The sequence below is a fragment of the Onychostoma macrolepis genome, chromosome 15 (genome assembly GCF_012432095.1).
Source record: "Onychostoma macrolepis isolate SWU-2019 chromosome 15, ASM1243209v1, whole genome shotgun sequence".
NCBI classification, from domain to species: domain Eukaryota; kingdom Metazoa; phylum Chordata; class Actinopteri; order Cypriniformes; family Cyprinidae; genus Onychostoma; species Onychostoma macrolepis.
Genome location: NC_081169.1, coordinates 19252505 through 19274000, shown reverse-complemented (window position 1 = coordinate 19274000; position 21496 = coordinate 19252505). Strand labels below are relative to the sequence as shown.

At 37.8% G+C, this 21496-nt stretch overlaps 2 protein-coding genes across 2 annotated transcripts in view; one reads left to right on the top strand and one right to left on the bottom strand.

Annotated features, from left to right (window-relative positions):
• The window catches only part of rap1gap2a (RAP1 GTPase activating protein 2a), a 97856-nt gene extending 79418 nt beyond the window's left edge, over positions 1-18438 (bottom strand). Inside the window, exon 1 of the mRNA XM_058799099.1 lies at positions 17655-18438. The gene's annotated coding sequence lies outside the window, so the exon portion shown is untranslated. The remainder of the gene's footprint in view (positions 1-17654) is intronic.
• Positions 16237-20995, top strand: xaf1 (XIAP associated factor 1). The gene is made up of 9 exons (XM_058799106.1): positions 16237-16263; positions 17074-17161; positions 18755-18890; positions 19087-19143; positions 19248-19479; positions 19616-19683; positions 19782-20012; positions 20481-20545; positions 20639-20995. Exons 2-8 carry the CDS (start codon positions 17127-17129, stop codon positions 20517-20519), a joined length of 798 nt encoding a protein of 265 aa, XP_058655089.1. The 5' UTR covers positions 16237-16263; positions 17074-17126; the 3' UTR covers positions 20520-20545; positions 20639-20995.
• The last annotated feature ends 501 nt before the right edge of the window (positions 20996-21496 follow it).

Sequence of the window (21496 nt, the reverse complement as noted above, 5' to 3'; positions counted from 1 at the left end):
AAAAACTAAAAAATGAAAAAAGTTGTTTGATCTTTAAATTATGTTCAGCCATTTAGATATTAAAATTCTGTATTATTTTGATAAAAACACTAAAACTAAAATCAATTGTTGAAAAAAAGGTTAACATTATAATGTACAGTTATAATGGATATTCATTTTGAGATTTGCTAAAGATTACATTTAACAGTGTTACTAAAATAATAATTATTTTTAAAGATAACTTTATGTGAGGGTTAGATGATGCAAAGGTAATCTTAATGTAAAAATAAATTTACAACAGACAGATACATTAGGGTGAGTTTAGGTTAATTGGCTATTTTACCCTCAGTTTATATATATATATATATATATATATATATATCATCCACACTGGAAAAAAATGGGTGAAGAAATTGGTAGTAAATTTCACAAAGCATTACAAAGAGACAGCACTGAATTAAATGTGAAATTCTGAAGTAGAAACGTACGGCAATAATCTTTATTTACTGTTTATGTACTGCATCTAGCCCTAGACTGAGCAGTGACCACCCCAGTAGTTTGCCTTTTCCTCTCTATAGAGACACAGCAGTATTTCTTCTCTGATAAAGAAGAGTGAAGGGCGTACATGTTGCGAATGAGTGATGAGAGAGAAAGAGAGGGATAGAGAGAGAAGTGAGGAAAGAGGAAAAGCAGCATTAGGTTTAGCACCAGCACTGCAACAAACCCAAGGTTAATCATACCTTATAAAAACAGTGAAAAGCGGGAGGCAGGAAGTAAAAGGCCCCTCTCTTACACATTGATCTGATTTGGAAATCACTTGCTTCCCGAATCTCATTTTCAAATGTCCTTTGAACTTCCTGTGGCTTCTACATACGATTCAACGCAGTCCAATAAGAGTAAATGTAAAACTCAATGAGAAATACAATGATGCTAAATTTTACCAGAGGGCAAGGACATAAGTAGCCATTTCAAAGACACTGTTATGCAAAGAAATGATTAATGCATGCATTTTAAAAGTCAAACCACCAGTCACAACCTGAAAAAAAAAAAAAATCACACAATATGATTTACCCAAGTACTACACTACCATTTAAAAGTCTGAATTCAGCCAGATTTTTTCTGTTTTTGAACATCTCTTATATTTACCAAAGCTGCATTTATTTGATCAATATTTTGTAACAATATAAAAGTCTGTACTGCCACTTTTGACCAATTTAATGTGTCCTTGCTGAATAAAATAATTAATTTCTTAAACAGTAGTTTAAATAATGAACATCTTAGGTTGTGGAACAACATATTATTAACCAATTAAACCCATAAAACCCAACCCCTAAAACTAGGGGCAGTGATTGGTTCATTGATGCATTGGCATAAAAGTAAAAAATTTTAAAAAGTGTGCATCAGAAAAAAGTTGGCATTTGTATCGTGATGCATTGTTTCTAACATACAGTATTTGCATTGGTAAAAAACTGTTTAATTATATATAATTATTAGTAGATGCACTATACTTTAATTATATAGAAAGTGTTTAATTATTTAGAAATTTATTATTCAGAAATTTGAGACTATTTTATATGTAGATTGATTTCTCCTCTCTAAACTGTTTCTCACACGCATTCTCTCATCACAACTGCGGCTATGTGAATATGACATATCACAACACTACGAAGACCAAGGTGTTAGAAGTCAGAAGCTACTTAAGTTACTTTATGATTTGCTGTCTGTCTGGAAAAAAATAAATAAAAGCGAACTATCTATATTAACCATATTGAATTGCATAGCATCATATTTTATTGCATTGCATTGTATTGCACTGAATCACACTGTGTTGAATCAAATCAAAATCAAATTGACCTCAGTTATGGAGATGCACATCCCTAGTTCACAATAATAGTATTAAGCCTAACATTATTTCTAACCATAAACCATAAAACATTAAAATGTTATTGTTGATTAGAAATTTTGTGATGTGATTGAGTGGGACATGAAGCATGACAACTTGACCGTCATACGGTTCCAACTTGGTGACCACGATTTTGGAGATTTTGTCTCCTGTTGTTGTTTTAAACACAAGTCCACATTTACCTATAACCTTAACCATTAACTACACTTATGGATGACAAGTTGATAGTTTAAGAATGTTTTACTATGACTTTTTATCCTAACCAGCCAGCCAGTCGGAACATTTGGTCAATCACTCGGTTGCTCCGCCAACTCAGAGCTCCGCTCAACTCATTGGTCTAACATTCTGTTTTTCACAACAACAAATATCTTCAGATTGGCTGTAACTGCCTCAAGTTGTGAGGCAGTTTTGTATTGAGTATGAAAACTCCATTGCTCCTGACACCAGGCCTAAAGGCTCGTTCACACTAAGGATGCTTACTATTATGATAATAACTACACCTATAAAGTTTTAATAATCATTTTAATTCTATGAGAATAGGGAAGTCCACTCCACAACATTAACAATTATAACTTTAGAAGACACTTTTAACCAAAGCAGCTTACATTGCATGTGCACATTTCATCAGTTTTTGATTTCCCTGCGAATCAAAGCCATAACCTTCATATTGGTAGCATTGCACTGCTGTTTGAGTTACAGGAACGCATAGGATCCTTTAACCATTACACCAAAAGACCCTAGACTTGCATTCTGGAGTTCTGCATTCTGCAGTCACTGGAGTGTGCAGCATATGTTGCAGTTGCATTGAACAGTTTAAGCAAGGCGTTTTGCATGATTGTGCTCAACCTAATGGACTGAAGACAGTGTTTTGTGGGCTCCAGCAGCCCTGAGCCAAGACTGACTGATGGGGCTGTTTTCCAGCGCTGCCGCTAAATGAACGGCATGCTCTCTCATTAGATTAGTGGGTAGAGAGGGGGTCGTATCACTCACAGACAGCCCTCACACGATCAGGCTCATTATATCTACTGTCTAGGCTTCCCCTTATCTGTCTCTGGAATCAAGCCACCAAAACCTGAAACCTGAACAGATTCTGCTTTGCTTTTATTCCATCTCATTATTTTTCCCCTTCACCTCAAAACCTTTGGGGGTGTTTCTACTTAATACTCCGGTCTTCCTCTCTTCCACCTCATCCTTAACTTCTCTCTCTCACAAGGCCGTCTCACATTTTGACTTCCCGTGCTTGACTCTGTCTCTGATCCACTCATTAGCGATGAACGCCGCTCTCTCACCCATCTCCGTGGTGTGCGAGAGGATTTCAATAGCCGTGACAAAGAGCTCAGCTACTACACCCACTCACAGCCTGCAACCCGTTTACACCCACCCAACCGGCACATCAAACACATCCACATATGTGTGCGCACACACAGAAACAAATGCTGGTTTCTGCAATGCTTCTAGCTCTTCATGCACTACCTTATCTTTTGAGCTTACAGAGAGGGATGGACAGCACAGCTCTGTGGTATGTGGTTTATAAGCCTCACTCATGTTGTCATTACACAATCTTGATGAATTGACTGATGTTCTTTCTCTTTCCTTTTTACACCTTTCTTTCCTTATAAAACTTACCTGAGAAGAGATGAAATGAGACAAAATGAAACGTAACAGAGAAAGAGATGAGACCAGAAAGAATTGACAAGATGACAGTGTAGTGATGAGAGGCAAAGAGATGCAAGAAAAGAGAACAGAAGATCAGAAAGAAGAGATGAAACGAGAAAGAAGAAACTAGGCAAGAAGAGACCAAGATCAAGAAAAAAGACAAGAAAATAGGGTGAGACACAAAGTAGTGCTTAGGAGAAAAGAAATGAGACAAAATAAGAAGCAAAAGGAGAAGAGACCAGATCAAAACAAAACAAAAAAAAATGAGATGAAACAAGAAGAGGTGAGTAAAGAAATGGCACAAGATGATGTGAGCACAAATGAGGTTGAGACCAAAACAAAACAAAACAAGAAGAAGAGAGAGTAGATGAAAAGGAAGAGAAGAGATAAAAAAAGAACGGAAACAAAACAGTAGAATAAAAAAGAAAAAGAGACCAAACAAAACAAAACAACACAAGAAGAGATGAGTAAAGAATAAATTACACAAGATCATGTGAGCACAAATGAGGCAGAGACCAAAACAAAACAAAACAAAAAAGAGAGGACACTAGATGAAAGAAGAGAAGAGATAAAAAAAGAAAGGATACGAAACAGAAGAATAAAAAAGAAAAAGAAACAATACAAAACAAAACAAAATTGAAAAAAAAGAAAACAAGGCAAGACAAGAGATCAGAGGAGATATAAAACAAAACAAAAGATGAGGAAACCAAGCAACATATGAGAAGAGATGAGACAAGATGCTGTGAAAAGAGACTGGATTAGAAGAGAAGAGACTAGATGAGACAAAATAAGTAAGAAAAAAAAGAGAGGAGATGAGATATGTTGAGAACAGAAAGAGAACAGAAAAGGTGAGACAAAAAGAGATGGAAACGAACGAGACAAGATGAGAACAAGACACTAGGTGAGAGAAGAGAAGAGAAGAGAGAAGAGAAGAGAAGAGAAGAGAAGAGAAGAGAAGAGAAGAGAAGAGAAGAGAAGAGAAGAGAAGAGAAGAGAAGAGACGAGACGAGACGAGACGAGACGAGACGAGATCATATGAGAAGAGAAGTCGAATTATCGCCCTTCACTCCTGCCACTACAGTGACGCATTCTCCATTTAAGTTTCTGCTCATCACTCATTCCCTTAAGCGAATCAAGAGAGGGCAGGTACAGAACAGAGGTACGGAGGGGGAGGAAGCTGAGAAAATGAGCTGTGGAGCGAGTACGCCGCAAACTAATGAGAGACTGCAGGGGGGGAAGACAGCGAAAGAGACTTGAGAGAAAGTGAGAAAATGAGCGATGAAGAAATGCCTGGATGAGTATCCCAATGATGGAAGGATAAGGACAGAAAGAAGAACAACAGAGAGAGCAGATGAAGCTGATGTGCATGGCAGAACCCACAAAACACATAATTATGGCGTAAAGGTGAACTGTGCATTGTGACACTCTTGCACTGGAGAGGACAGGAACATATGGTCCATTTGCCACTTTAATGTATGTGCATCCCAGTAATCGAACTAAAATGACTCTCAGCAGCTCAAGCTACAGGTTGCAATAATAGCCGCAGTTGCTCAGCAAAATGTTGTCATGTTAAACCCAAGATCATATTTCGTTTCCTGCTACAACCACAAGGAAATGTGAATGTGTATATATTTAAACTGTGTATAAATTATGATAACACTGATTTACATCTTTGATGCTGACAGTCCCTTTCATTTTATCAATGCACAAGGCTCTTTATGATTTATGATCACTCTTTGTTTACCAAATCTCACACAACCCGTGCAAAATGACTCATGTGCATCATCCACATATTTTATTTATTTCTAAAAATTGAGCCATCTTGCTGAAAATGTCCCTCTGGCTCCTACAAACAATGGCATACACTAAGGGAATGAGTCACTAACGCAACACACACACACATACACACAAGCCAAAAACAAGCTATTCATTTAGATAGCTGACTATGTTTAAATTTCTCATGGTTGCGGTTTAGGACTTTTTGAGAGAAAATGTGTGAGTTTAAAACTCTAAATTAGTTTAGGGAGCCTGATGTAACTCATGGGCATGATGTATGGCTCCCAAAAAACAGCTAGTAAGAAAATGGATACAAATACAAACACACCCTAAGATGTACAGCAACAGTTAAGTCAGGTACCATTCAAACTCACACGCTGCTGTCCATTAGTGTGACAAACATAACCAGGAAATACGCTTTACTCTCTCGTCCATCATGCACTTGAATATCTATTAAAACATCTTACCTTGAATCTGCCATCAGTGGCTCGTAGGACTGAGTAAACACAGCAGTGCTGCATGAAACGACTGGTTCAACACGAGTGACGAGAGAGAATCGCTCAGAGAAATAGAGGAGAGAGAGAGAGAGAGAACAAAACTGTGGAGGGAGGGAAAAGGATGAGAGAATGCGAGTGAATCGTGAGGAGAGAGAACAAGAGAGAGAGTGTATATGTGTGTAAGAATGCAGGTAGTAGTTGTAGTAGTTGCTATGGCATTGAATACGTGATGGGCTTGTGAGGGGGTGCGGATCATTTCTCAGACGTAAAATTGAATAGAGCCTCAAAAGCCATACTTACAGAAGATTTATGGCACAGGCACACTCACATGAGGCTGGAAAAGCATAGGCTAAAGCATTAATAACTCATGTGCAAAATGCACTTCTGTTGAATTTTCCATTTAAATGCATGCAGAATTCAACAGATTTATTATATCTTGAACAGATTTAAGGCTCTAGTGTCAAAGGTGACTCTGATGCTGCTTCACTCTGTGTTAATTAGAGATCACCGATATTAAAATGTAGTCGATAGCAATAATAATTTATCATGTTAGATGGCTGATATTGATATTTAGTATAGGGACCAATTCTCGCTATTAACTAGTTGATTATTAACATGTCTATTATTAATATATTTCCTAATTATTAGTACATTATTTGATCCCCTGCTGATTTTGTACATTTGCCCACTGACAAAGAAATGATCAGTCTATAATTTTAATGGTAGGTTTATTTGAACAGTGAGAGACAGAATAACAACAAAAATCCAGAAAAATGCATTTCAAAAAAGTTAAAACCTGATTTGCATTTTAATGAGTGAAATAAGTATTTGACACCTTTGCAAAACATGACTTGGCAAAACCCTTGTTGGCAATCACAGAGGTCAGACGTTTCTTGTAGTTGGCCACCAGGTTTGCACACATCTCAGGAGGGATTTTGTCCTCTTTGCAGATCCTCTCCAAGTCATTAAGGTTTCGAGGCTGACGTTTGGCAACTCGAACCTTCAGCTCTCTCCACAGATTTTCTATGGGATTAAGGTCTGGAGACTGGCGGCCACTCCAGGACCTTAATGTGCTTCTTCTTGAGCCACTCCTTTGTTGCCTTGGCCGTGTGTTTTGGGTCATTTGTCATGCTGGAATATCCCATTCACGACCCATTTTCAATGCCCTGGCTGGCTTCATCGTCCCTTTGATGCGGTGCAGTTGTCCTGTTCCCTTAGCAGAAAAACACCCCCAAAGCATAATGTTTCCACCTCCATGTTTGACGGTGGGGATGGTGTTCTTGGGGTCATAGGCAGCATTCCTCCTCCTCCAAACACGGCGAGTTGATGCCAAAAGAGCTGGATTTTGGTCTCATCTGACCACAACACTTTCACCCAGTCCTCCTCTGAATCATTGACAAACTTCAGACGGGTCTGTACATGTGCTTTCTTGAGCAGGGAGAGCTTGCAGGCACTGCAGGATTTCAGTCCTTCGCAGCGTAGTGTGTTACCAATTGTTTTCTTGGTGTCTATGGTCCCAGCTGCCCTGAGATCATTGACAAGATCCTCCCGTGTAGTTCTGGGCTGATTCCTCACCGTTTTCATGATCATTGAAACTCCACGAGGTGAGATCTTGCATGGATCCCCAGACCGAGGGAGACACAGTTATTTTGTGTTTCTTCCATTTGTGAATAACCACACCAACTGTTGTCACCTTCTCACCAAGCTGCTTGGCGATGGTCTTGTAGCCCATTCCAGCCTTATGTAGGTCTACAGTCTTGTCCCTGACATCCTTGGACAGCTCTTTGGTCTCGGCCATGGTGGAGAGTTTAGAATCTGATTGACTGATTGCTTCTGTGGACAGATGTCTTTTATACAGTTAATAAACTGAGATTAGGAGCACTCCCTTTAAGAGAGTGCTCCTAATCTCAGCTCCTTACCTGTATAAAAGACACCTGGGAGCCAGAAATCTTGCTGATTGATAGGGGATCAAATACGTATTTGACTCATTAAAATGCAAATCAATTTAACTAACTTTTTTAACTTAAATCAATTTAAATAACTATGCCTATGACCCCAAGAACACCATCCCCACCGTCAAACATGGAGGTGGAAAGCTGAAAGCTGAAGGTTCGAGTTGCCAAACGTCAGCCTCGAAACCTTAATGACTTGGAGAGGATCTGCAAAGAGGACAAAATCCCTCCTGAGATGTGTGCAAACCTGGTGGCCAACTACAAGAAACGTCTGACCTCTGTGATTGCCAACAAGTGTTTTGCCAAGTCATGTTTTGCGAAGGTGTCAAATACTTATTTCACTCATTAAAATGCAAATCAGGTTTTAACTTTTTTGAAATGCCTTTATCTGGATTTTTTGTTGTTATTCTGTCTCTCAATGTTCAAATACCCTACCATTAAAATTATGGACTGATCATATCTTTGTCAGTGAGTAAATGTACAAAATCAGCAGGGGATCAAATAATTTTCCCCCCACTGTAAAGCACATATTCTACGTGACCATATTTTACATCCCTAACCCAATACCTAAACCTAACAACTACCTTACTATTAATAAGCAGCAAATTAGGAGCAAAAGTCATAGTTAATGGTTTGTTAATAGCGAGAATGGACCTTAAAATAAAGTCTAACCAAATTCTGCATTATATTACATTATTATTTTTTATTTAAATAAATTATTTTATATGCTATTAGTGAATAGGCATCTTAAAAATATATATTTTTAAAATTTCATTCTAAAATGAAAAATAGCTAAAAATGACATTTAATAAAGTTTCTGCTTTTGCAGTGTAGATTCTCAACACATAAACAAACAGGCCAGAGCTCAAGTTCTCACAGCAAGCTTTGCAACACAATGAGAACATGAATCTGCTCAAAGAGGAAGATTCCACTCCACAGTTGTTTTTTCACATGCAGACACATGTGCCTCACTGGCCATTAGAACAGCATGTGGTCAATGTGGTCGGCCACCGCCGGGGTCCAATCAGATCAATGTCCACTCACATACACTCTCACTCGCACGTACTGGAGGAACATCAATAATCTGGATTCACAAGCAGTACCTCATAGACATGAAGGGGTACATGACATATTTGATGAGTTTTGTGGAAACGTCACAACCTAGGCAAGAAAACCGTGTCTTCTGTGCTCAGCAACAACCTCAAGTAGTGGCTAATGCAGTCTTCCACTAAAAGAGCCTGTTGAACATTGCCTGGTTCTTTAATTTGAAAGAGATTCCATCTCCTTCAGTCTCTTGGCAGTTTAGTGTTTGAGAGCCATTGCGCCTTCTAATCGGTGCACTTTCTGGGGTTGCCTTGGTAACCCTCTTTGGAAATGTTCTTTGGTGTTATGCCATAAGGTTTGGTTGGATGAACATATGTATATATAGCATTATCCAAATAAGGTTTTGCATTTTATCAACCCGTTCTGTTCCCTGCAATCATATGACTAGATTTGACAGGAAATGAAAATGAGCATATGGCACTGCAACACCTGACAGCCAGCCAAAGGTGTGACTTCTCTCTAAAAAGAAATCCATCAGCTTGTAGTTTAATTTACACGTATATGCCAAAAACCCAGGATGAGATGGTCTGGAGTCATATTAGCACCAATTTAAAGGCCATTTGTTAATGCTCTGTTCAGTCAATTAAATATCTATATTAAAATGCACTAAATATTTTTCAAGAAAGCTGAAAATTGATCTTTTTTCTTTAGCTTTATATATCAAATGGTTTTTATTTATTATTACGTATTACTTAAATTATTAAGTTTTAATTTCCATCTTCTGTTATGCATTTTATTTAAATATAAGTATTTTTTATTATCATTATAAAGTGAGTTTTATCTAATATTATATTGATTACGATATTTACATTTTTATTCATGTTTATTTGTACTTTTTATGCAAAGTTTAAAATTATACACATTTTAAACTTTATTTTTTATTTCAACTTTAACCTTGACTGTTTTTACTCATTTTAAAATTTAAAAAAGTTGTTTAAATTAGATTACAAATAAAAACAAAATTGGTTATTTTATTTATATATTATAAAATATTCTATATTATAAATTATAACAGTAACTACTCTGCTTATTGGTTTATTCTTTTTTTTTTTTTACTGTAAATCACTTTGAGCTTTCACTTTGAATTTCTTGTATAAAAAGTGCTAGACAAATAAAATGTATTATTATTATTAAAATAGGATAAATGTAAGGTGTTTGTCATAAAATCTAACATAAGACGCATAATATGCATCCTAATAACTAGCTCAATATAATTTTGAGAACAATCCCAAGGTCATTTTATGAAATTGTTGTGACTTTGGTCTGCGGTGCAATGAAACAATATTTAGTTTCATGCATTCTTTTTTGGACTCACAGCTCAGATGTCTCCGATGTGCTCATAAAAGCAATTTGATCTAGTGCAATAAAACTCTAAAGAGATCAGAAACTGATAATATAATCACCAAGGGGGGCGAAGGAAGAGGCGGTGAGAGATTAAGGATGTAAGACTAGAACTCCTCACTCTTTGACTGTTGAATTGATGCTAACGTCCCTGTTATTTGATTTGCTCTTTGCTGGCTGGTCTGACTGGTGGAGCGAGGAACCGTGAACTTTAATATTATATAACAAGAGACATGCACACACACAAATGTACAATCCAGGCCTGCAGCATACAATCTTACACTATAATAACTCGCTTGTTTATGTAAAACAACATCAGGCCAGATAACCCCATGTGTATTTGGCTGCAGCAGCGCTAATGATGATCACAATTCTGATCAGAGATTGCAGGCGACAGATGACCCACTCAGGAATTAGAGAATGAACCAGTCCGTGTAAACTTCCCTGTCCACACCCATCTGCGGCAAGAGTGAAAATGCGAAACTCAATACCGTAATTACTGTGATTCCCCTGGCGTGACACAGCTGTCTGCTCCTGTGCTGTTTCTGCTGACAAACATCCATTAGCTGCTGATGTCTGATGTCTCTGAGGCTTTGATACAAAAGCCTTGTTCAATTATTTTGAGAACATTTTTCCAAAACTAACAGCTCAATAAAATCTTGAACTGGAGAGTCAACATAAGTGAGTATCTGCTAATGGGGTCAACGAGGGACATCCATCCAGAAGTCCGTCAGACTCCTAATGGTTGACTAAAGTGACAGCATAGGTGAGTTGAGCAATAATCATCCAGAGGAGATACAAAGCTGAACATCATGAACTGATCCATACTAATGCATTCACATTGTAAATGAGTAAACTACTTCACTTGAGAAGGTCAAATTTATAGTTTAAATGCAGGTAAACACAAGTCTGGAATTTGCTTTCCTCATAGCAACAGTTTGGCAAATAATACTAAATAAATCTAACCGCAAACTAGCATATTATAAAATTGTTTAGATACAGCCATGTGTGAAACATACCCACCTATTCAAACCGTTGAAAAGTTGGGTCAGTGCTTTTTAAAATACCGTATTGACCCGAATATAAGACGATGTTTTTTTCTAGGAAATACATGAAAAAACGCGGTCGTCTTATATTCGGGGTCTAGACTTTGACATGTCAATAATACACCCGCAACAATAGGTGGCGCCAAAAACGCATAAAACGAATGTGCCGTGAAATATGTAATGTAATGTGTGTTGTAAAGATTGCGAGTGAAAACAAAAGAAAAAGTAAAGCTTACAGCGGCACGAGTCGTGACTGTCATGTTAGCCTGATGGGACCAAACTTCCTCTGTAAGTGATTTTAAAAAATAAGACAGTACCCAGATCTGAAGACTACAATAAAATTTATCTTCTACTGCTAATAAAATTTTGGTAGGCTACTATGAGATGTATAGCCTAAATGTTTATTACTGGCATAAAGTTGGCTTGACCTTGGACGTTCTATATTCGCATATTTAGGGACCGTCTCTAAAGTTACATGCAATATACATTTTTCTAACTTCAATAGCATATGAGCAGAATGACTTACAGTCATAAAACAAACTGTAAACTGTTCATCTAGATGTCAACTATAATGCACACCTTTTACATTTTTGATAATTATTCAAATAAACTGTAAATTATATGTAAAAATTGCTATTTTTCAGTGCCGAATGGGCTCAAATGCGAATTTAAAGCTCAATAGCATTTGAGGAGAATGACTTATGAATGAATGATTGAGGCACAATGTAGTTTTACAGTGACAAAAAAAGTGGACCAAATCAAATACAGTAAATTTTAGTATAACATTCTAATGTTTTACAATGCATTACTGAAGAAAAAACAAAAACACTAATACATTAATAAAATATTTTACAATAAAAGAATATAAAACTGTTATTGATTTTACATGAAGTTAAATTATGTGCTTTACAGTTGACACCTAGATGAACAGTTTACAGTTTGTGTTATGACTGTAAGTCATTCTCCTCAAATGCCATTGAGCTTTAAATTTGCGTTTGAGCCCATTCGGTAGTGAAAAATAGCAATTTTTACATATGATTTACAGTATATTTTAATAAATTTCAAAAATGTAAAAGGTGTGCATTATAGTTGACACCTAGATGAACAGTTTACAGATATTTTTATGACTGTAAGTCATTCTCCTCAAATACTATTGAGCTTTCAAGTCAAGTCAAGTTGAGCTTTATTGTCATTCCGCTACATGCGGGGGCATACAGTGGAACGAAATGTCGTGCCTCACAGGACCACGGTGCTACATAAATACAGGCATACAGCAATGAAGTAAAACAATATAAACCTATACACAACTATCCTACTGATAGATTTTGACTATAAATATACTATATATATAAAAATATTTTACCTATACATAAACTAAAAAATACAAACTATACGAGTGCTTCAGATAAATACTGTACATGTGCGAAGAGAAACATTGTGAGTCAGCAGCTGGCTGGGGAACAGTGCAGGATGATTTGTAGTGCATGAGCATGTAAACATACATATATTACTGAGTCTTTTTGTGGGATTTGTATACACACAGCAGTGTGTGTGAAAAGTGACTAGTGCGCATAGAGGAGGAGAGTGTGCTACTACAGGTGGTTTGTACAGGCCCACTCACCTGTGTGTAGCACACTTCGATTGCACACAAAAAAAAGTTCCATAAGTTTCAGATGGTCCATGTTTCAGGAGGTAGGGGGTTTGTATGGGGGTTCAGAGAGGGGTGAGGTGATTTGAGTTCAGGGCTCTCACAGCCTGGGGGAAAAAGCTGTTGAGCAGTCTGGCAGAGCGAGCTCTGATGCTTCGGTACCGTCTTCCTGATGGTAGGAGCTGGAAGAGACTGTGGGAGGGGTGTGTGGAGTCCTTCACGATACTATTGGCTTTACTGGAGCATCGTGTAAGGAAAATGTCCAGGATGGAGGGGAGAGGGGCACTGATAATCCTTGCTGAATCCTTGCCTCGAGATCCTCACTGTCCGCTGGAGGGTCTTGCGGTCTGCTGCAGTACAGTTCCCGTACCAGACAGTGATGCAGGTGGTCAGCACACTCTCAATGGTGCCCCTGTAGAAAGTGGTGAGGATGGGTGGAGGGAGACTTGCTCTTTTCAGCCGGCGGAGAAAGTGTAGGCGCTGTTGTGCCTTCTTGGAGAGTGACATGGTGTTGGTGGTCCAGGTGAGATCCTCTGTGATGTGCACCCCCAGGAATTTAGTGCTGCTGACTCTCTCCACAGGCGAGCTGTCCATGGTCAGTGGGGGGTGATCACCGGAGTTTCTTCTGAAGTCCATCACAACCTCCTTTGTCTTACTCACATTGAGGGACAGGTTGTTAGTGCCACACCATTTCGCCAGCTGTGCCACTTCCTCTCTGTAGTGCGTTTCATCATTGTTGCTGATGAGACCTACCACTGTTGTATCAACAACATTCTAACATAAGAGTCTTTGTTTTCTAGGTGGGTAAGAGCCAGGTGGAGAGTGGAGGAAATTGCATCGTCTGTAGAGCGGTTTGGACGGTATGCAAACTGGAGCGGATCGAGTGTTTTGGGGAGGCTGGTTTTGGTGTTGTGCATGACTAACCTCTCAAAGCACTTCATTATGATTGGAGTCAGTGCTATGGGACGGTAGTCATTTAGACAGGACACAGGTGATTTCTTTGGTACCAGTATGATTGTTGTAGATTTGAGACATGTGGGGACGACTGCCTGGCTCAGCGAGGTGTTGAAGATATCTGTTAGGACATCTGTCAGCTGTACAGCACAGTCTTTCAGTACACGGCCAGATATGTTGTCGGGACCCGCAGCCTTGCGTGGGTTGATCCTAGATAGGGTCTTCCTTACGTCGGCTGGAGACAGACAGAGCGCCTGGTCGTTGGGAGGTGTGGGCAGTTTTTGTGCAGGTGTGTCATTCTGCATTTCAAACCGTGAAGAAAAGTGGTTGAGTGTATCTGGGAGGGATGTGTCATCATCACAGGCCTGTGGCGGGGGCTTGTAGTCTGTGATGGTCTGAATGGCTTGCCACAGACTCTGTGTGTCTCTGCTGTCTGTGAAGTGATTGTTGATTTTTTGAGCATATGACCGTTTCCCATTTTTGATGTTGCGGGACAGATTGGCTCTTGCTGTTTTGAGGGCTGCTTTATCTCCTGATCTGAAAGCTTCATCTCTGGTCTTTAGCAGCCCACGAACCTCTGCTGTCATCCATGGTTTCTGGTTGGCGCGTGTGGTGATGGTCTTGGTGACTGTCACATCATCAGTGCACTTTTGGATGTAAGCAGTCACACTTCAGTGTACTCCTGCAGGTCTGTGTGGTTGTTGTAGGTGGCCGCCTCTTTAAACATGTTCCAGTCTGTGTCCTGGAAGCAGTCCTGCAGTGCTGAGGTAGCATTTTCTGGCCATACCGTGATCTGCTTTAGAACCGGTTTGGCAAGTTTGAGAAGTGGTCTGTATGCTGGGATTAGCATAACAGAGATGTGGTCCGAGTACCCGAGGTGAGGGCGGGGTTCGGCTTTGTATGCGTTCTTTTCTGTTGTGTAAACAAAGTCCAGTGTGGTATTTCCCCTTGTTGCAAAGTTCACATGTTGGTAGAACTTTGGTAAAACTGTCTTTAAGTTTGCGTGGTTGAAGTCACCGGCTACGATGAAAAAGCCGTTGGGGTTATTTGTTTGTTGTTCGCTGATGGCGCTGTACAGTTCACGAAGCGCATCCTCAGCGTTTGCACACGGGGGAATGTAGACCAATAACAATGGCCGTGAACTCCCGTGGTAGATAGAACGGTCGACACTTCACAACCATAAACTCCACCAGTGATGAACAGTGTTTTGTCACTACCACAGCATTGTTATACCATTTTTTTGTTGACGTACACACACAAGCCACCGCCGCGAGTCTTACCAGACAGTGATGAATCTCTGTCCGCTCGGTAGCAGGTTAGCCTGTGCAGCTGAATGACGGAGTCCGGGATGTTGTCGTTTAGCCATGTTTCAGTGAAAACAGACACACAACAATCCCTTGCCTCATGCTGTGTAGACCAAGTGAGTTGAATTAAGTCCAGTTTGTTTTCCAGAGAGCGAACGTTTGAGAGCATGAGTGTTGGAAGAGCCGGTCTTGTGGGGTTAGCCCTTAGCCTAGCTCGTATACCTCCACGCTTACCGCGCTTCCGTCCTCTCTCACACCACTTGCGATGCCGCCTTGTGCGGGTAGCGTCAGTAGGCGAGGCCGCGGTCTCGAGGTCCGGCTCCAGCAGTAAACAAAGGCCTCGTAGCTTCTCAGTAGCCGCCTGCGAGAGTTTGTGTTTGTATGTGTTGTCGATGTCCAAAAGGCTTTGGCGATCATAGATGTATCCCGGAGTGATCTCCCGATGAATTAGCGGTAAATTGACATTGTTTGGAGACGAACAGACGACATTAAAAGACATAAAAGCACCATCTTTGGGACCCGAAGAAGCTGCTGCGTCTGACCGCGCCGCCATCTTGGATTGAAGTTTTTGTGAAAAAGCACAAAGCACGGTTGTGAAAAAGCAATTTTTACATATAATTTACAGTTTATTTTAATAAATATCAAAAATGTAAAAGGTGTGCATTATAGTTGACATCTAGATGAACAGTTTACAGTTTGTTTTATGACTTTAAGTCATTCTGCTCATATGCTATTGAAGTTAGAAAAATGTATATTGCATGTAACTTTAGAGACGGTCCCTAAATATGCGAATATCGAATGTCCAAGGTCAAGCCAACTTTATGCCAGTAATGTAATATAATTCAGATGGGCTACCTGTTATTTTATGGTATATCAAAAAGTGTATATTTTTAAATGTCATTGTTGGTACATTTGACCAGTATTTACCATACTTTCAAAACAAAAATTAAAATAGGAAAAATATGCAATATGAAAATAATTTAAGAAAAAATGTGTTTTACAGAGAAAAAAAAACAACAACAACAAGATTTGGTTTTCAAAAAGCCTTTTTCCAAAAGGTACATCTGGAAAAAGTGGAGTCGTCTTATATTCGGGCCAATACGGTAATCTTATTTTATGCTCATCAAGACTGTATTTGTTTAATCAAAAACACAGTATAAGGTAATATTGTGTAATATTTTTACAATTTAAAATAATCGATTTTAATATATTTTAAAATATAATTTACTCCTGTTATGACAAAGCTGAATTTTCAGCACTCATTTACTCTAGACTACAATGTCACCCTTCAGAAATCATTCTTATATGATGATTTGGTGCTCAGGTAACATTTCTTATGATCACTGTTGAAAACAGTTGTGCTGCTTAATATTTTTGTGGAAATCGTGATATCAGTTTTTAAAGTTTCTTTGTTGAATAGAAAGTTCAAAAGAAGAGTATTTATTTGAAATAGTATTATTTTGTAACATTACAAATGTCACTTTGATTGGTTTAATGTGTCCTTGTTCAATAAAAGTATCATTTCTTTAAAAAGCATCTCCTAATGCTCCCTACAATACAATAATAAACCATACACACACACACACATAGGCCTATAGCTATTTACTATAAAAACCTGTGGTAGGTTACTATTCAACATCAGTGTTACAATGACTGATCTCCATGAATGGCTCAGCTTCACTTTCATGAGTTCAGGAGCAATCCAGTTCTCTATTATAGATCAGTGGTTACTATGCAGGAGTTATGGTGAACACACTACATGAGATACAGTGCACCTTAAATATGTCAAGTACAGTGCTGAGCCTGTTTTTCATCACAAGGCAATGTTGTAGGCTATTGTTGGATAACAAAAGACGTTTAGCAGTAAGAGTTGTTACGACACTTGTTAAGTTTCGGTTCCACTTTCTGTTTAGGATAAGTGAAAATATCAACCCCAACACAGTAACCCATTCGTCTCATTCTAACTATGGACGAAGAAGAACTGATTTTATGCACTCACTGGTAAGTGTTTTATAATGTACTGTAATTATACTAACGCACAGAGTTTCGGTACGACATCTATTTAGCTATGTTCACTGCCAACGTATGTAAACAAATGATAGTGTTCGTCGAGTGTAAGATCTCTGTCTGTCTACTGTAGCAACAACAAAATATCGAAAACAAAAACATATTCAACTTAGTCAACAATATTCAACAATAATGACTATTAGCCTACCTTATGTTGTCAATAACTATGACCTGGTTTAAACAAAGTGAAACTATGGCTGTAACATGGCGACGGATTATATTTATTTAAAAATGTGAATTTAAATTTACACTATGAAAAGCAAGAATATTCGTTTGCTTTGGTCATTTGCTGAATCACTGATATTCAGCTGTATTGATTAGTGAAAGCTATTACCTTGTGATGTAAACACTCTCGGGCTAAGACTGTTGCCAACACATTCAGGTTTTAGGAATAGTTCAAACAACATTTCTGGCATCATTTACTCACGTGCATGTCCTTCCAAACCCTTGTGACTTTATTTCTTCAGGGAACACAGCAAGTGGATTTTACGAGGATAGCCTGGCCACTTCTATATAGTGAACGGGGACTGGATTTTTAACGGAAAATGCCGCAAACGCGCCATACAAGTATCATAGAAGAATTCCATACGACTCGTGCTCTATATTCAAATCCAGAGGCGGACAGTAGTGAAGTATTTTTACTTTACTCAAGTAAAATTAGAAAGTATCTGTAGTTTATCAGAGTGTTTTTCTTTGGAAAACTTACTTTACTTACTCATACTTTTTAGTGCACTACATTTCATAAATAAAAGTTGTTGTTTGTTTTACCTTTAATAATTAAGAACATTAAAAACGTAGTAGGCTACTTTCGTGTACTCAAGTAAATCTTTGAATTACTTTCACTTGAGTAAATGTAAGAAAGTAATAGATTTCTAATGTAATTAAGTATTAAATGATATTTAATATGAAACGTAGCGCAGTAAAAAGTACAGTATTATGCTTTGGAATGTTGTGAAGTAAAATTTTCTAAAGAAAAACACTCTGATAAAGTAAAGACACTTGAAAAGTACTTTTAAAGCAGAGTAAAAATGCTTCACTACTGTCCGCCTCTGTTCAAATCTCCTCAAGCGATATTAAAGCTTTATGCAAAAACAGGACGATGTAAACATTTATACTCTTAGCCTCCAGATCTCTTAAACCTGTGACTGGTACATTGAGAGAGACCTTTTTTGTGAACTAATCAAGCGATTCATTGAAAATATATCTGACTCAAAAGAATGATTCATTTACGAATTAAACAATTGCTGCTTCGGTTTAGAATAAAATCCTTTTTTTTTTTTTTTTTTACATCCCCAGTCCCTCACATTCATTATATGGAGTGACCAGGATATTTTCCAAAAATATTTTGTGTTCCACAGAAAGACAGAAAATCATACAGGCTTGGAACAGCATGTTTGTGTGTGTATATAATGGCAGAATTTACATTTTTGGGTAAACTGTTCCTTTAAGTGCCATAGCACTGTAGTGTCATAACACCTTTTCCATTCTCCAGTCTCTGTAAAGAGTCTCTCCAATGTTTTCATGCAGCAAAAAAGAGGTGGCGAAGGCAAATTATGAGCTGCACGAACCACACTGTAAGAGGTTTCTGTGTATATGCCCTGACTGCGATGAAACTGTGCCTCGAGATCAACTGGAGCAGCATAAAACTGAACAGCACACAGAGGTCACGACCACACCACTCAACACTGGTTAACACTTTGCTGCGTTTTACTGGCCCTTGGCCCTGTATGACACAAAAGATTATTTGGGATGAATTTTCCAGCTAAACGTTTTCCACTTGACGTGCTTATTACTCATGACTGTAATCTCCCCCTCTGAGAAACCATGTCGGTGGTCTTATTTTTCATTATGTTTCACAGGTAAAATGTAATATGTGCAAGAAAAAGATTGAGCGAAGGCATCTGTTGGATCATGAGGTGAATATTCAATCTCACACCGTGAAAATTTCATGTCTGAGGCTGCTCTCTCAGAGTGTTTTCACACTTATTCCTTTGTTGTTTCTGTCTCTCCTTGTTTACAGAAAGATGAGTGCACCAAGAGGCCTCAGATCTGTGAGTTTTGTCAGCTTGAGCTTCCTCTGAGCAATCTAAAAGAGCACATAGTGTCCTGTGGGAGTCGCACGGAGCGCTGCTCTGACTGTGGCCGGTACGTTAAGCTGATGGACCAGCTTGATCACGCTCAGATCTGCTCTACTACCACCCCCACAACATCAAAGGGCCTTGTCCCTGAGGATGATACTTATGACACAGATGGTTAGTCAATGACGTGATCAGTTTGAAACATTATAGATATGTTATAGGCCTTAGTATAGCCAAGTTCTGCATATTTTAAGGTATTCAGACAAATTGGGATTGTAAAATACTGATTTGGTATATCTGTTATCTTCAGAGCAGACTATGTTGCAGTGTCAGAATTGTCTGAAATACATTCCCTCAGACAAGCTGAAGGAACACAAGGTAAAATGTGTCAATAAACAAGAATGTGTAGTTATAATATGTAATTATGAAAATCTAGTTTTAACACCTCAAATCTTTCTGTTATTCTTATTTACCAGCTGCTTTGCAAACAGTTCTTAAAGTATGCTGACGATGAGGATGATGACACTGAGGATGAGGATGAAAACACCAATCCTGGAAATGACAGCACTCCAGACGCTGCAGATTTCTCCTTCTCATCATTGCAAAAGGTGAAGAGAGACAGAAACATGGACATGGACCTGGATAAGATAAGCACCTGTCCGCTCTGTCATCTGGCTCTTCCTGTAAAGACGCTGGAATGGCATGAGGTATAACTCACTGTTCTGTACATAATAATATTTTAAACTTGTGCAGCCTCAGGTTGAATCTGAACAATAATTTTGTTGTTGATTTAAGAAATATCATTAACTTGGTAAATTTATTATACCAAAATAAATACACTATTGTTCAAAACTTCAAAAAGACAGTAAAACAGTACATTTAAAACAGTAATTTAGAATACATGTTTTCTGTATTATCATATTCAAATTTTGATCAATTTAATATTAATTCTGTGCAAACTGTGATACATAATTTTTCTGGTTTCTTTGATGTATAGAAAGTTCAAAAGAACAGGATTTATTTGAAATAGGAACTTTTTGTAATAATGAAAAAGCAATGTTCCATAAAAAAAAAAAAACATTGGAAAATTGAGCCCAAACCTTTCATCAGTACTGTAACTGATGTACTATATAATATATACTGTTAATTATGTGTTTATATATTTATTTTTAAAGATAAAATGTGAATTACACAAGCATCTCAACGTGGCATGATGGCTGGTGAAATCAAAGCTAAATATGTAAGTATGAAAATAATATATTATAATGTATCACCAATATAACTTTGCAGTGCAACTGATGAATTATAATATGTCTATGAATTACCTTTACAGGGTTGCTGGAAACTGCAAAATCGCCAGTCATCGCAAATAAAAAATATTAAATATTTTGTTGTGGAATAAATATATTGAAATATACTGAAACTAACTAAAAACATGTTTACAATGCTTCTTATAATCACTGTATGATTTTAATTTGAAAATAATGGATCTTTAAAAGTTTCATAATAGGCCAAGTGAAAGAAAAATAATGCAAAATGTTTTAAACATCTTGAGTAAAGGTACTTTATGTACCCATTTTATGAGGCAGTTATTTGGCTCTTTCATAAATCTGTTGTTTAAACCTTACTGCATGTTAAATCCAGACAAACCTCTGACCACAGCAAAAAAAATAAAGATAACGCAACTATTTGTATGAGGTGCATGAAATTATTTAGTGCATAATATATTCTAGACTTTAAACTATGTCTCTCTATGCAAACATCTTCATATCTTTGTTTGCAATACCCTAAGGATCCCGCAGACCATCTACCAGATGAAGAGGATTGTGAAAATAAGAAGAAACATGGCCATTTATTGGGGGAGACTACAAGATGGCATAGTTTCAGTCAGGATTGCCTTTTCTTATCATCTTAATATAATATTTTTTAATAAATATTACTCAATTGATATGTTTTACTACATTTTAAAATGTATTTTATTGCTCTATTTGTTCATTTGTAATTGAGTAGAATTTTACTACAATTTATTATTAGAATTTCATTTTTCAAGACTTAATCTAATATAATTGTGAGGAGGTTTGTAAAAATTGTAGTTTTTTGAACAACCTGTTCTGCACTTGGAAACAAAAGTGCAAGAGAGACATCTAGTGGATATTTTTGTATTCCTCTTGCGAGAGATCAGTGTTGAGAG

Excerpts from the sequence above, each read along its gene's own strand:
- xaf1 (XM_058799106.1), top strand. The coding sequence starts at position 17,127 with ATGGACGAAGAAGAACTGATTTTATGCACTCACTG. Across the intron at positions 19,144-19,247 it reads GGCATCTGTTGGATCATGAG|AAAGATGAGTGCACCAAGAG; the intron begins GTGAATATTCAA and ends CCTTGTTTACAG. Across the intron at positions 20,013-20,480 it reads AGACGCTGGAATGGCATGAG|ATAAAATGTGAATTACACAA; the intron begins GTATAACTCACT and ends TTATTTTTAAAG.